Genomic DNA, 16,453 nt, shown 5'->3' on the forward strand with positions numbered 1-16,453 from the left:
TCTACAGAAAGCCTTCCCCAACCCCTCTTAATTCTTATACCTTTCCTCTGTTAATTATTTCCTGTTTAACCTGTATGTAGCTTGTTTTGTATATATTTGTTTGCCTGTTATTTCCCCCTACTATATTGTAAACTCCTTGGTGGCAGGGACTATCTTTTGTCTTTTTTGTATCCTCAGCACTTAGCACAGTGCCTGGCATACAGTAGGTGATTAATGAAATATTTACTGATCTGTTGGGAGTTGGAACTACATGAATAAAACCAGGTCAGCAGGAAAGCATTAGCTATTTAGGGGGCATGATGAGTAGTTTCGTTTTATTGAAAACGAGAGTAATGAATTCCCTTTTCACTAGAGGTTTCCAGGTAAAAGTTCTGTGATCTGTTGTCAGATTTGTTGTAGAGGGGAAATGTTATTTAAGTGTGAGTTGGACCAGGTGACCTCTGAAATCCCTTTCAGCTCTGCAATTCTGTAATATGAAAAATTTGGGAAAGATAGGGCTGCATAGGGCAGTGGAGGGAGGGAGGAAGAGAGAATGACCCTTGAATGTCATACCAAGGAATTGGAACAATCAAAGTTAGCTCCCATGGGTTCAATTATCATTTATATGTACATGGTTCCCAGATCTATATTTCTATCCCTAGTCTCTGCTGAGCTCTAGTCATGCATCTCTAACTTCCTCTTGGAAATTTCATACTGGAGGTTCCCCAGAGGAATCAAAAATAGTCCAAAACAACATTAAATTTCCCCTAACCTCTCCACCCATAATACTTAATTACCACCATCCTCTCAATCCCTTCCTGATCCCTAGAGGTTAGTGCCATTGTAAAACTCAAAATGGGATAATGTATGTAAATATTTTATAAGTCTTAAAGCAGGATATAAAGACCAGTTGTTGCTGCTGCTGTTGTTATTGTTGTTATTTTGATTATGATTATTTCCTTTATGTGGTCAATTGTAAGTTAATTGTAGAACTCAGTTTTTGCCTTCTCAGGAATCTGGTGAGACAACTGCTTTTCTGCGTAAGCACTCCCCAGTGACGTGCTTTCTAAGGCCTTTACAAACACAGAATATTTAACAGTACTGTGCTTTAGAGTGTTAGGTCGGCTCCAGGTTGCTGGTAGAGAGGGAGGTGATTGAATCAGGATTATTAGATCCTAGTATGACATGGGGTATTGTGTGTAGTACGCTCCAGTGATTTGACTGATGTTTTTCCAGAAAGAGTGTTGTCCACAAACTTGACTTGAAATCATTATTCACAAGGAGAGAGGATTAAAACAGATATAACAGCATTGTATAAACCAGTCTTACTATGTCAAAGGCGCCACTCGGTTTAAAGTATTATTTTTATTTTGAAATCAGAGTTTGTGCTTCCTCCTCAAGACTATTTGTGTGTTTCCTGGGTAAAGCATTAGGAAAATAAATTCATGTCTTGTGAGCAGTGAATGAAAATGGGACTAAGACTTTCTTTTGTAAGTGAAATCAAGTGTATTACCCCTCCCCTCAAGCCTAGACTGCTTTCTACCCCCTTAATTACCTGATGTGGGTACCTGCCACTTAGGAAAGGAGAAGGATCTATAACTCCAGTTGCTCTAAACTATTTCCTTGTTGGATTTGCCTTTAATCATATCAGAATCACCCTGGCTGTGTTATTTCAACTCTGAACTTAAAAACAAAAAAAAAAATCCTTGCTTCTTGCCAAATTATAAAACTGAACCTTCTGGAATTGTTTCCATCTTAGAACACAGGGGCAAGGTTCAGTCAGTATAGCTGATGTCTTTTGCAGTCAGACTTAGGAGGTGTGTTATTTGTTGGCATATTATCACCTGTCCTATTTTATTCCATAATGTATCAGATTTGACCTTCTAAAGTTAGTGAGAGCCTCACTGAACTCTCCTAAAGCCGCCAGTATGACCACTCACATATTACCTCTATTTGAAAAAGGTGAGATCTGAAAGATCAGGCAGATATGCTCCTTCCAGCCCAGGCAGAGCAGAAGGAAGAGGAGAGGGAGCAACAGAAAGTAAACTCCGCTGGATTAAGTCTGGTACTTGCTAGGGCTATAATGCTGCAGTTGCTTTGGCAGTTAAGTTCTGAGAAGTTGGTTAGTACATCTTTATTATTTCTTGATGTGCCAGATGAACTCAGCCTACTAAGATTGATCCCAAGGCTTTTGATGAAACCTAGAGTACTATTTCTAGTGTGTTGCCCTTTCCCAGACTATTGATGTTTTGTTTGTTCTTTTTCAGAAAATATATTTTGGGCAGCTATCATCAATTTGTGCAGATGAGAAGGGTACAGAAAAGGCCTCTCCTAACTGTCTTCCAGGCAAGATACAGGACCACGAGACTAAAGAGGTAAGTGAACCATAGGAAATAACTACTTGGAATTTGAGATGGAACTCACTAAGACCATGCTGGTTTGGGGATGTAGCGTTAGAACCTTAATGTAACTTAAAATATCTATATTAAAGTCCTTCATTTTACCTACATTACTCTATTAAAATTACCCAGTAGCTTTTAATGAAATCCAGATATATTATCACTATCATATTACCTCTTCCTAGAGTTTAGGTTCTTCATAAAACTTAGCTCAGTGTTGAAAAATAAAAGAATTAACAGAGTATCAAAAAAGAGTACTCTGGCTAAATTTTCATAGTTTGTAGTTTAAATGCAGTTGGATTGTTTTGCAGGTTCATGGTGGTCCTCAATCAGGATTAAGAAGTGAGTTACAACATTTACCATCATTTGAATATGGAATAGACCAGGAAGATAAGAAAGAGGTATGGAAGGACAAAAACATTCATTCCCTATGGAATCTTACAGAGGGCAAGTGGTGCTTTATGTTGATGACAGAAAGCAGCAAAAAGTAATAACTAGTTAGGGTTTGGGTTGGGACTTGTTAGGACTATATATCATAACTGGTTTGTGGACAAGAACCTTAGGGTTTATGGAATTGGGCTAAGGATTGTGTGTCCTATGTTATGTGGTAAAATGTAAATTACTCTAAGATTGTCACCAAAGTGTAAAGGAGTATCACTAGTATATTTCCTCCACTTGTAAGCAAAAATGTATGTTTTGTACTTTTTATTTTTAGAAAACATCATCTGATATGAAAACTGGTATCACCAGGGAGCCTGCAGAACAGACTGAAGAGGAGAGGGAGCCACAGAGAGTAATCTCCTCAGAATTAGGACTAGGTTTTACTAGCACTGTTACTGTAACTGGTTTGGCAGTATAGAGTTAGTACTACCTGGGCATGGAGCTAAGAGAATAGGGGGCTATTTTATTCCATTATGTGTCAATTCCTTAGACTATTAAAATTACCCCATACTTCTCACTGAATCCAAGAGTATTTTTCCTCAAAAAAATCCCTATGTGGACCATTTATATGTGGGGTTTGTGTCTTTATAGAAAACATTTTATTGGCTACCAGTATTTCCTTCAACTGTCACCATAGCAAGTGAGAGAAGGAGAGAAAAGTTGCCTCTTAAGGGCCACTAGGAACTTTCACCCAGTCTTTATGCCCAGTTCTTCAGCAGAGATCAGGCAGAACAGAGAAAGCAGATAGAAGTAACTTGGATTGGGGTTTGCTAAGATTAGATCCATGTTATGAGTTACAGCAAGTAAGAGACTGACAAGTTGGGGACATAGTTTGGATTTTCACTTTTTTCTTCAATTTTAACTGCTGCTAAGAAGTACTTGAACTTGTAACCTTAGAGCTAGGAATCCTCTCTCCAGGTCATTGAACTCTGCAATGTAAATAGTTTCTTTTGGCACTAGGAATCAAGTAAGCTGGTATTCTTCAAACACAAATTTCATAACTCCCAGCACAAGAGATGAAAGTAGAGTTTCCATCAGCCCTGTTGGTTAGGGATATCCTCTTTTCCTGACTTATTTCAGTATATTCCCTTTGGATGATTTCATCCTTGTTTAGATGCCAAGTTATTGGACATATGGTGACACACACTACTGGAGTAGTTCATAAGTGCCACCATCTGCAATGTGGCACAATGCCTAAGCCCAGAAAAGTGATTGAATTATGTTTTAAGGCAGCTGGGTTGTTTTTTTGTTTTGTTCGCTTTTCCCCTGTCTGGGAGTTAGCCATTTTCCCATCAGAGTTTATAAAAGGAGACTTAATGTGGAGCCTCTAGAAACCCCTTCATAAGAGCATAGGACAAGTGTCTAGAGCCATACAAAAATGTCTTGATCCCTGACCCCCTGGTATAGGTGTTGGTGCTGTGTGCTGGTACATAATTTGCTCCCTTTTTCTCCTAAGCAGGAGGGAATAGGAGATGTTAGTGTCAAATAATGCCCATTTACACAATTAAAGAGGAAACAGTGAGCAAAGACCCTTGAAGTGGTAAAGAGGGGAGATTGATAGGTTATACCCTTTTTAAGAAGAAGAGAGTATGATGGGAGGAATTATCTCATCTGTTGAGAATTAACCTGTGTGCTTTTCAGTATATATACTATAGCTTTTCCCTCCAACTCATATTTTCTTTACTATGCTAGCAGTTTGTCCCCTTTATTCATTCCTGTATTTCATTTAGTCACAATAAATGTAGAGTGTATTGACCAGCTGATATGTGCAAGGCACTGTACCCAGGTGTTCTTAGGTTAGTATTCCTCTCATCTCATGATGTAAAAACTCTTATCAGAATTATCATCCTTCTGTTGTGATTTAGGTGAGGGTAAAGTCATCTTTTTTATTTTATTAAGGGGAATTTCTAGAAATCACGAAGAAGTAATCAGCAAATGAATTCTCAATCTGAGAGGTTGTTTTTATGAAATCAGGTCAGAGCTTTTGTAGTGCTAGTATTAGATGACAGGACTAGCCCCACCCTTATATCATATTGGACTTTTTGTTTTTCTCTAAGGGGTATAATTTGAACCATCCTATTAAAATCTGCATAATAGGTTTGTTGTAATTGAATTTTATTCTAATGGAAGACATAAGTTACATGTCCCTCTTTGCTATGTCACTAAGGACATATTTTAGACTCCTGCTTCCATTACATTCCCATGAAGGGAAGTGAATCTGAATTATAGATATTAGAACCTGAGATTTTAGAAGTCAGACCTTTATTTGCAAGGCTTGGATTCAGCCCTGAACAAACTCAAGGCATGTACAAAACACCAAGATTAGTGTTACCTTCAAGATGTTGTTCATCTCTCTCACCAAATTATCCATTGTTCTCTACTCTGTGGTCTTGGTTGACTGATTTCCTCTGAAACTGGCCTCTTTCATTCTTTTATATTTTATTCTTTTACGTGTAGTTTGTTTTGAGTTTGGATTCTTTATGAAACTTAGCTCAGTGTTGAAAAATAAAAGAATAAGAAAGTATCCAAAAAAAGTACTCTGGCTAAATTTTCATAGTTTGTAGATTAAATGCAGTTGGAGTGTTTCGCAGGTTTATGGTGGTCCTCAATCAGGATTAAGAAGTGAATTACAACATTTGCCATCATTTGAATATGGAATAGACCAAGAGGAAGACAAGAAAGAGGTATGTGAAATGTGCTTACTTAAATGTACTGCTGTTGAACTTGTGCATTCCTGAAGTACCTGAAAGAGTATACGACCAAGAAGCTAGGTGGTGGAGTGGAAAGAGTGTCAGGCCCATAGTCAAATGACTCATCTTCCTGAGTTCAAATATAGCCTCAGATACTTATTAGCTGTGTGACCCTTAGGCAAATCACTTAACCTTGTTTGCCTCAGTTTCCTCATCTGTAAAATGAGTCGGAGAAAGAAATGGCAAACTACTCCAGTATCTTTGCCAGGAAAACTCCAAATGGGGTCATGAAGAATTGAACATGATAGAAACAACCAAACAATAACAAGAAGCAGCCAAGAACTGGAATTGCAAAATCCAAAAGCTTTGAAGCAGTTACTGTAATGACCAAAAAGTGAGTTGAGTAATCACAACAGTAATAAATTACTCTTCATTATTTTCAAATTATCTCAAAATTTCAGCAATTTAGTTACCATCAAGTATATTTGCAGCAAAATCTCGAATCTTAGAATAATCCTAGGTTATGCTTAATGATTCTTATAATTTTGATTTGCTTCAGTAACAAATACATGTTTTTGATCACTTTAGCTTTTCCTTATTCATTTTATCATCCATCATTAGGACCTAAATTTAGTTTAAATTAATGTTATTTTACTCAAGGACTGGACATTGTGCTAATATGACACACAAATCCTTTGCCTCACAATAATAATAACAACAATAATAGTAATAGCTAACATTTATATGGCACCTTTTATGGGCTAGGCACTATGCCAAGCACTTTACAAATATCAGCTCATTTATCCTTACAACAATACTGAGAGGCAGGTGCTATTCTTATCTCTGTTTTACAGATAGGAAAACAGGCAGACAGAGGTTAAGAAACTTGCCCAGGGTCATGCAGCTAGTAAGTGTTGGGGGTCAAATTTGAACTCCAGACCCAATGTTCTATCAGTTGCACCACTTAAGCTGCTCTCACAAAGGCTGTATCATAAAATACAGTGTTTAGATAAGTCAGCCATAATAGCATTTGACTTCATGTTACTTAACCCTTTGGACAAATACTCTCCCAACTTGTGCCTCAGCCGTGAGATGATCCTTATCTAATAGAATTCTCACAATGAGAATTTAAATTGATTCTTATTGTGTCACCTACTTTAGTGTTGCATACCTTTCTCTCTGCAGCTTTCATATTTTTACTGAAGAGCAAAAAGTAGACCTAACCTTATTTAGGAGGACAAACTAAATAGTGCTTTGTCTTTGTTCTCAAAATATCTTTAAATAGTCACATATGTTACATGGGGTATCCCAGAAGTACACTAATGGATATCTGAGGTGGAGAGAAATTAGTATCTTTTCAAAGCCCTTTGCCATTTTCTTCATATGTGAAGTAGATATATTGTCATTGAAAGTCCTGTGAGAGCTGGCTATTAGCAAATTTATAATGCTTTTCTTTTAGCGGCAAAAGCAGTACTTAAGATACAGACGACTCTTCATGGATATCGAGAGGGATCAAGTAAAGGAACTAGAGAAACAAAGAGAACTTAGAAAGAAAATTGAAAGGTAAGCTGGGAACCTAAAATGGCCATTTCATCTTCTCTAGGAAAGCAGGGATACTGGATTTTGATTTATGTCAACATAGTATTCAGCAGTCTCTTGTACTATCCTTGTGAACAAGATAGATGTAGGCTAGATATTAGTATGATTATGTGGATTCATAATTTGTTATGTAATTGGACCAATGGAGACATATTAGTGAGTCACTGTCAACTTTGAAGAGAAGTTCATAGTAGAGTGCTCAGGGATTCATTCTCAGCCTTCTGCTTTTGATTATTTTTATCAGTGACTTGGATAAAATTGTGGAAGGTAAATTTACAGATACCATGAAGCTGAGAATATGCTAATGTATTGGAAAACAGGATCCAAAAGATACTCCACAAGTTAGAGCAATGGTCATAAATTAACAACATGAATTCAATAAAGACAAAAGTTTACACTTTCTTTAAAAGTTAGTTTTATGGGTACAGTTTGGGAAAGTCATTGCTGAGATGCCTGTTCTGAATAAATAGATGTGTGGATTTTTTTGCCCTGTAAGCTCAATATGAGTCAACACAATTAATGCTATCTTAGATTACATTCAGAGGGGCCTATTGTCCAAAATTCTGCTCGGGTCATATCATATCTATAGTACTGTCTTCAGTTTTGAGAGATACATTTGAGGAAGACTGTAATAATGATAACTCCCATTCAGGGCCTTAAAGTTTGAAAGATATTTTGCCTATATTATTTTATTTATATCTAGTGACATAGGTAAACTGAAACATGTGCCAAAGATGGTGAGCAACATAGAAGGGGGATGGAGAAGTTAAGGGCATAAGAGAATGTCATATGATTTTATTTGAAAAAAATTGGTGGTGATTAGATTGGAAAAGAGAAGGCTTGGGAGTAGGGAAAGGACATACTAGCGGTCTTCAAGTATTTGAAAGTGTTAAGATTTGTTTTCTATCTTCCTAGAGAGCAAAACTAGGCTCTCTGGTTGGCAGAAGTTGCAGAGGACATCTGGATTTCATGTAAGGAAAAACAATTAGAGTTGTCCAAAGAGTCAGTGAACTCTCTGAGGAAATAGTCTTCAGAGATTTGATGTTGTAGAAGGGTTCTTTTTTTGGTTAGATATGTGTTGAATTAGATGACTCTTAGCTTCTGTGATTTTTTAATCTTTCACTGACTCATTGTAAACTAGCAATTTCTTTAATCTGAATAAATATTCCTTGTCTTCTCCAGCTTCATTAATAGGAGTAGGAGGCATTGGCCAGGAAGGTATTGATATAGGCATGTTTTTATTAAATTATAAAACAAATAAGACTTAATAGATGATTTAAAAAAATTTAACAGAAGGATTCTTCCTTTTGAGAAGCCTTTTAAAATAAGATACTCTGGTGTATTAAATAATTTAGAGGGGTAGAAAAACTTCCTAAAGTAAGAAGAGCCACTGCCCATTGTTCAGTAATTATGTATGGATACAAGCCCATGCTTAGGCTATAATTAAGAAAAAATAAACGTAAAGCATAGTTGAGAATGGGGAAACTATCACGTTGGATTTGCATAGTTTTATTAATGCATTACTATCTCTGAATCAACAAATACGTATTGAATACCAGTCTAGTACAAGGTATAAAATACCTTGTGAGAGATGTAAAACTCAATAAGGTGGATCCCTTCCTGTCTTCAAAGAACTTACTACGTGTATTTTATTTTGTTGTCTAGCTCAAAGATATGATGTTGTACAACACCCTTAATGTATAACAAATCTGTTGTGTAATCCTGTTCTGAATGAAAAATAACATTGGGCATTTTTGTAGCTCTTTAAAGCTAAGTGCAAAGCACATTACATACATTGTATCATTTAATGTGCCTTTGGTCACTTGGCTAGTAAATGTCATAGGCAGAATTTGAAATTAGACCTTCTTGATTCCAAGTCCATTACTCTGTCCACTATGACAAACTGTCTTCCATTAAAAAAAAATTTTTCCCTTTTTCACATGAGTTGTGGATAAATTAATTGGATTTTGGATAGATCAAAAAATTAAAGATGTTGTACTACATACTCCCTCCATTCTCCACAGTTAGGTTTTAAGATTGGATGCCAGAAGCACTAGGATAATGAAGAATTAATGAGTAGGAAGAGCTTTTCTCCTTATTTATACTTATAACCATTTCCCTGACCTTTTCGCATTTTTTTTGTGTATGAAGAGTTGAGAAAGAATGTTAGTTGTAAACGCTGCCTGAGCAGTCTTGCATTATGTAGTGCCTTATGAAAAGGAGGTTTGGGGGTTAGAGGAATGTCCTTTTTTGCTGAATATTTATTTCACAGTGAACAAAAGATAAGAGGACCCCTGAAATTTTTAATTGGGGGTCCCACTAGAAAGAATTTTGTTTAATGTATTTAACCAGTCGCTTTAGATATTTAAGTCTTAAGTCTTTCTGTCTTAAGGATAATTTTACTGTTGTGCCCAATGAGCCACTTGTCTAGATTTGCTATGATATAAAAACATTCTCATGATGTTTTCCTTGAACTAGAAATGTCTTCAAAATGTTGTCTCGTTTGTCCTTCAGGAAGGACTATACTTAATTAAGCACAGTCTAAGAGGCCTTTCTTCTTCCTAATGATCTTTAGGGATAGTAAATCTACATTATCCTTTGGTAATCTGGGACTAATCACCTTGATTTCCAGGAAATGCTTCCCTTTTCCTGTTCCAGATCTTTCTTAGTGAAGCCTGACTTTCTTCCCATTGCTGTGATATGGTCAGCATCAAAGAGCCTTTCACTTCTATAGTCCAGAGTATAAACATTTTTTCAGAGAAGAAAATGGAGACAGCCTTGTTGGGTGTTTTATGTCTAATCGAAATCTACTGATGACATAGTCGGTGGATAATTCTTCTCCAGAAAGAATTTTCTGCTGACCTGAAATGGACAAACAGTTTTCAGATTCTTTGAGAGTGTTTCTGTTTAAAGCTTTTGTTTTGTTACTGGTCCCTCAGTGATGTTTTTCTCTTTTTAGTAGTCTTTCCTATTTGCAAGTAAATTAGAAATTCTTCTTACTATCTTAGAGGTGACATTAGAAAACTTCCTTTTATAAACAGCTAAATGAAGATATTTTTAAAAATAATTTTTCGCCTTTCTCTGCCACAGTCCTTTTTTGGGTTCTAGGTGCAGATAATATCTAATGTAATGACTTGATGATACACCAACTTTGGCAGCATCCTAAAGTGATTATATCTAATCTAGACCCTTTGGTACTAAAGTTGGAACCCCAAGTACTATTATAAGGTCCTAATAATTTGGGAAAGGTGGTGGGGAGGGCTCCTCTACTTTCAACCTGAACTCTGCTAAGACTCCTGTTGTTGTAACATAGAGCCTTAGCAGGTTCCTCAAAAATTAAAGGGTCTGGAATGTATTCTTCATATTTCTTTGGAAATTTTGGCATGTCTTCTAATTTGTATTTTGAAAACATTGCACCCACTTTATCCCAAGCCAGTAAGGAATCCCAAATGAGTATGCAATTAATTTGAGATAAGGCCAGCCAGGACTGCCAAATCCACTGGATTTAGGTCATATATATCTGTACCAATACAGCTGTCATCTATCTGTGTCTGTATATAAATGTATGTATGTATGTATACGTATATAGCTAAATCATCTCTTTAAATCCACCTTAGTTTTAGGAAGCATAACACTTTTTAAGTTGTTTTTCATCTTATTTTAAAACTTCAGAGTATACTGGACCCGAAGTTGTTGCTTCCCTTGACATTGTTGTATAGTTTTCAGGGACATCTAAGAAAGGGACCATTTCTCAGGAAGAATGCTGTTACACTTCTTAGGTTGGGGGCAAGGGACAGATGTACAGAGAATGAATTTTAAAATACCAACAATATTAGGGGCAGCATGGTAAGAGCTCATGGATTTATCATTAAGTTCAGCTCTTAGTTTTGTTACTCACTACCTTTGTGACCTTAGGCAGCTCACTTAACTTCTGGATGTTAGCCTTCTCATTTATAAAATGGAATTGGGGCTTCTTGAACTATAGATATTCTCTTAAAAAAATTTTTTTTGTTATAAATTCTGAACTATCTCCCTCCCTCCCTACCCCACATTAGAGATTGCCACCATTTCTCTCTCTGTCTCTCTCACACATATAAACACATACATACATGCGCGCATGCGCGCGCACATATATATATATATATGTGTGAGTGTGTAAAAACCATACTGTACATACTTCTGTTTATCAGTTCTTTTTTTGGAGATGGATAGCATCTTTTTTCATAGATCCTTCATAGTTGATTTGAATATTTATGATACTCAGAATAACTTAGTCACAGTTATTCTTTGAACAGTATTGCTGTTACTGTATACAGTGTTCTCTTGGTTCTGTTCATTTCACTCTTCAATATTTCATCCAAGTCTTTCCATATTTTTCTAAAATCAGCCTGCTCATCATTTTTTATGGTGCCATAGTATTCTCTCACAATCATATATTGTATTGTTTAGCCATTCTCTAATTGATGGGCATCCCCTCAATTCCTAGTTCTTTGCCACCACAATGGTATTGCTGGGTCAAAGAGTATACACAGTTTTATAACTCTTTGGGCATAATTCCAGATTGCTCTCCAACATGGTTAGATCAGTTCACAGTTCTACCAACAGTGTATCTCAATTTTTCCACAGACTACAGATGTTCTCTAAAATCTCTACAGCTCTAAATCATGTAACGTTTTTGTTCAGACATAGTTCTGACCTTAGCTTTAACCTATAGAACAACCCAATTTTATAGCTCTCAAGCTTATGATCCTACATAATCTTCGTAAAGACAGAAGTGAAATTGTCCCCCCTTTTTTTAAGTTTCAGAAACCTTTTCTATCATAACATCTGAGAGAGCTCCTATTCTAGTGTTAAAAGGAAGCTAATTTGTTAATATATTTAGAAAAGAAATAGAAACAATGCTAATCTTTGTAGCTGTATAACAGGAAGAAATCCTTGGAGTTAAAGGGCAACAGGAATTAAAGCCAAAAGGAAGGATTTTCGGGTTTCAACTTTGCAGTATGTATTTACTAAATTTGCCAACTCTTTGGCATAGACATATGGAAGAAGACCAAGGGCAATGACAAGAGCTTATGATTTGGTGCTGAAATCATTATGAGAATACATTGGGGATTTAGAATTTGCCAACAGTAGCACTTCATTTTAAAGATGGAAAATTTAAATGAAATGGAACCTATTTGTTGTATGCAAATAAATAGACTGCGTACCAGATTTTAAGACATTTTTAGAGGCATTTTAATTGTAACCTGTTTCTGACAACTCTTGACTTTGATTTCAGAATGATTTGGGGGAGAGGGAGCATTATATTTACTACCTATAATCATATTCAGCATTATAAAAAAAAATCAGATATTTTTAAGTATAGCCATCTGCCTTAAAGCAATTCCTATTATGAATTCAGAGTATATTTTAGTAGATTAAAAGTGTATTTGCCCTAGACTGACTCTTTTATTTTGTTATATTTTCAGTATATATGCAATAGATCCAAGAGCATAATCTATTTTATAAGCTGATATAGTCTTATTAAAGTAGAAAGCGTTCAATTTAAAGACAGTTGGCCTGGTTTCAAATTCTGGTTCTCCCATTTATTATGTGTGTGGCCTTGGACAAGTTATTTTTATCTAGAACTCAGTTTGCTCTTTCATAAAATGAGAAGGGTTGTAAAATGACTGTTACAGTCCCCTTTTAACTCTAAAACTATTATCTTAAGAATTTGAAGAGTTTTCAGATAGAAAAGAATTTAGATTTGTTCTCTTTGACCTTAGAGGCAGAACAGTAGGTTGAACTTGCAGAGAGGCAAATTTAGACTAGATATAAGGAATAACTTCATAATAATTAAGACTGTCCAAAAGTGGAATGTTGTACTTTTGAAAGTGTCAGGCTCTTCACTGCAGATCTTCAAGTGGAAATGTTGTAAGGGAAATTTCTGTTCAGGTGTAGGTTATGCTAAATGACCCCTGACGTAGCTTTTGACTGAAACTCTGTGAAGAATGAGAAAAGACTTATTATTTATAGAAAAATTATTAATACTAATATTTTGGAGGTTGGTACTCTAATGTTTTGATTTTGTGATATGTTCTCATTGCCAGAAATATTGTATAGTGTATATATATATATTTTTTTCAAATGAAAATGGATTAGACTTAATTTTATTTGAACTTAACTATAGTCCTTGAGATAATTGAAAATAACTTTGTATATTTCAAAATGAGGTTTGTGAATCACTGATTTAGACCCTTAGCAGCAAAAACTTTTAACCAAGATTAAGAACATACTTAGCTACTAATGAATCTCTGATCATATCAGTGTAATTATTACTTTTAACAATGATCATAACCAGTCTTTATCTGCCCATATTGTACAGCTCTTGTCTGTTAGAGGCAGCCAGTGGTGCAATGGATAGAGCACTGGGCCTGGAGTCAGGAAGACTTGAATTCAAATCTGCCTCAAACACTTACTAGCTTTATGATCCTGGGCTTGTCACTTAACCTCTTTTTGCCTCAGTTTCCTTAACTGCAAAATAGGATAATTAAAAAGCACCTATCTCTCACAGTTGTTGTGAGAATCAAATGAGATAATAATTGTAAAAGCACTGAGCACGGTACCTGGCATACAGTTGTTTCTGTATAAATGCTTATTCTCTTCCCGTGCCCTTGCCCTATGTTCCATAATTCCTTCATAGGGGATCCTCCCAGTCTCATAACATTGCATTGACATTGGTAAAGTATACGTCATTTAACCCTCATTTTTGCTGTATGACTCCTCCAACTCCCTTTCTGTCATCTCTTTGATGACTACTTTTACACCACTTAAGAGAATTCTTCGTTGATAATTCGTTACAGGCTGCTCACCCTAACGTTATCCTTTGGATAACTCACCTTTAATGTTTTTTTTAAAAAAATATTTTTATTAATGTATTTTTACAGTATTTTAATTTCCCTTTATACCCTTATTCAGTCTCTTCTTCCCCCCTCAACTTTCTTTAAAACAAATTAAAACAGTTAAGCAAAAATAACCAGTACAGTAATTCTCTCTGCCACAGTCAGCATCCATAGTTCTCTCATTTCAGTATTGATTGTTGCATTTATTTCAAATTTAATTGTCTTTCTGCCATGTTTTTATTTACATTATTGTCATCTCTTCCCACTCTGATCCTTAACATAGCTGACAAAATGAATTTCCTTAAGCACAGGTCTGACTGCCATTCTTCTATTCAATAAACCCCCAATCAAGATTCTATTAATTCTTATTTTCAGACCTCCAAGATGATCTTGTTTCTGATTCTGCAACTCTGAGTTTTCCTTATAGTCCAATTCTGACAGACATACATTGCTACTGGAAAAAACTCTAGCTTTGACTATACAGATCTTTGTTGGCAAGTTGATGTCTCTGCTTTTTAATATGCTGTCCAGATTTACCATAGCTTTCCTCCCAAGGAACAAGCCTCTTTTCATTTCATAGTTGTAATTGCCATCTACAGTGATTTTTGAGCCCAACAATATAAAGTCTGACACTGCTTCCATTTCTTCTCCCTCTGTTTGCCAAGAAGTGATGGGACCAATTGCCAAGGTCTTAGGTTTTTTGATGTTAAGCTTCAAGCCAGCTTTTACATTCATTCTCCTCTTTCACTCTCGTCAAGAGGATTCTTAATTCCTCTTCACTTTCTGCCATCAGAGTGGTATCATCTGCAAATTTGAGATTGTTAATATTTCTCCCAACAACCTTAATTCTGGCTTTCAATTCATCCAGCTTGATGTTTCATATGATGTACTCTGCACATAAGTTAAATAAATAAGCTAGCAATATAGAGCCTTGTCATACTCCTTTTCCAACATTAAACCAATCAGTTGTTCTGCATTTACTTCTAACTGTTGCTTCTTGGCTCACATACAGTTTCCCCAGGGGACCAGTAAGATGATCTGGGATTTCCATTTTTTTGAGGACTTGCCACATTTTGTTGTGATCCAACAAGTCAAAACCTTTAGTGTAGTCAATGAAGCAGAAATAGATGTTTTTCTGGAATGCCCTTGTTTTCTCCATAATCCAGGGAATGTTGGCATTTTGATCTCTGGTTCCTCTGCCTCTTTGAAAACCAGCCTTCTTTTCTGGTGATTCTCAGTTCACATATTACTGAAGCCTAGCTTGCAGAATCTTAAGAATAACCTTGCTGTTGTGTAAGATGAACATAATTGTTTAGTAATTTGAACATTCTTTGGCAATGCCCTTCTTTAGGATTGGGATGTAAAATGATTTTATCCAGTCTTGTTGCCTCTGTTGAGTTTTCCAAATTTGCTGGCATATTGAGTACAGCACTTTAACAGCATCATCTTTTAGGATTTTAAATAGCTCAGGTGGAATTCCATCACCTCCACTAGCCTTATTGTTAGACCCACTTGACTTAACTCTCCAGGATGTCTGATTCTGTAACCATCATGGTTATCAGTGATGTTAAAACCTTTCTTGTGTAGTTCTTTTTTCTATTCTTGCCTCCTCTTCTTAATCTCTTCTGCTTCAGGTAAGGGCCATTTTTGTCTTGTAGCAGGCCTATTTTTGCATAAAATGTTCCCTTAATATCTAATTTTCTTGAAGAGATCTCTTTTCTTTCCCATGCCATTGTTCTTTTTTTTCGATTTCTTTGCATTACTCATTTAAGAAAACCTTCCTAATCTCTCCTTGCTATTCTTTGGAATTCTAAATTCAGTTGGTTATATCTCCCTTTCTCCTTTCATTTTCCTTCTTTCCTCAGGCTATTTTGAAAGCCTTATCAGACAGCAATTTTTGCTGTCTTGTTCCTTTTTTCTTTGGAACATCTTTTGTTTCTCTCTCCTATAGTTTTTTCCATATTTCTTCAAGCACTCTATCAGTTCTAATGCCTTAAATCTGTTCATCACCTCCACTTCATATTCATAAGGGAAATTGTTTAGGTCATACCTATATGGTCTGATGGTTTTCCCTACTTTGTTCAGTTTGACTGAATTTTGAGATAAGAAGCTCATGATCTGAGCCACAGTTAATTCCAGGTTTTGGTTTGGTTTTTTTTGTTTGTTTTTTGTTTTTTTTTATTTGTTTTCAGTGTTCTAAAATCAATTCCATATATCTTAGATTTTTTTCCCTCTCCCTCCCCTTCCTTCCTTCCTCCCTGCTCACTCCCTCCCTGAGACAGCATACAATTTTATATCGGTTCTACATATACATTCCTGTTAAATACATTTTTACCTTAGTCATGTTTCATAGAAGAATTAAAATGAATGGGAGAAATCATAAAACAAAGCGTAATATAAAAGAAAATGATCTGCTTCATTCTGCAATCGATTTCCGTAGTTCTTTCTCTGGATGTGGAAGGCA

At 35.8% G+C, this 16,453-nt stretch overlaps 1 protein-coding gene across 4 annotated transcripts in view; it reads left to right on the forward strand.

The window, feature by feature from the left end:
* The window catches only part of CCDC15 (coiled-coil domain containing 15), a 54,300-nt gene that overhangs the window by 19,727 nt on the left and 18,120 nt on the right, over positions 1-16,453 (forward strand). For 3 of the 4 annotated variants that reach the window (XR_011967508.1, XM_072611445.1, XM_072611447.1), the window contains exons 6-10: positions 2,247-2,354; positions 2,690-2,779; positions 3,094-3,171; positions 5,411-5,503; positions 6,969-7,072. Coding sequence is in view for 3 of the 4 variants with exons in the window: in XM_072611445.1 (XP_072467546.1) it covers positions 2,247-2,354; positions 2,690-2,779; positions 3,094-3,171; positions 5,411-5,503; positions 6,969-7,072 (473 nt within the window). In the remaining variant the exon portion in view is untranslated. The remainder of the gene's footprint in view (positions 1-2,246; positions 2,355-2,689; positions 2,780-3,093; positions 3,172-5,410; positions 5,504-6,968; positions 7,073-16,453) is intronic. The other variant, XM_072611446.1, reaches the window with a different exon arrangement.

The sequence above is a fragment of the Notamacropus eugenii genome, chromosome 5, assembly GCF_028372415.1.
Source record: "Notamacropus eugenii isolate mMacEug1 chromosome 5, mMacEug1.pri_v2, whole genome shotgun sequence".
NCBI classification, from domain to species: Eukaryota; Metazoa; Chordata; class Mammalia; order Diprotodontia; family Macropodidae; genus Notamacropus; species Notamacropus eugenii.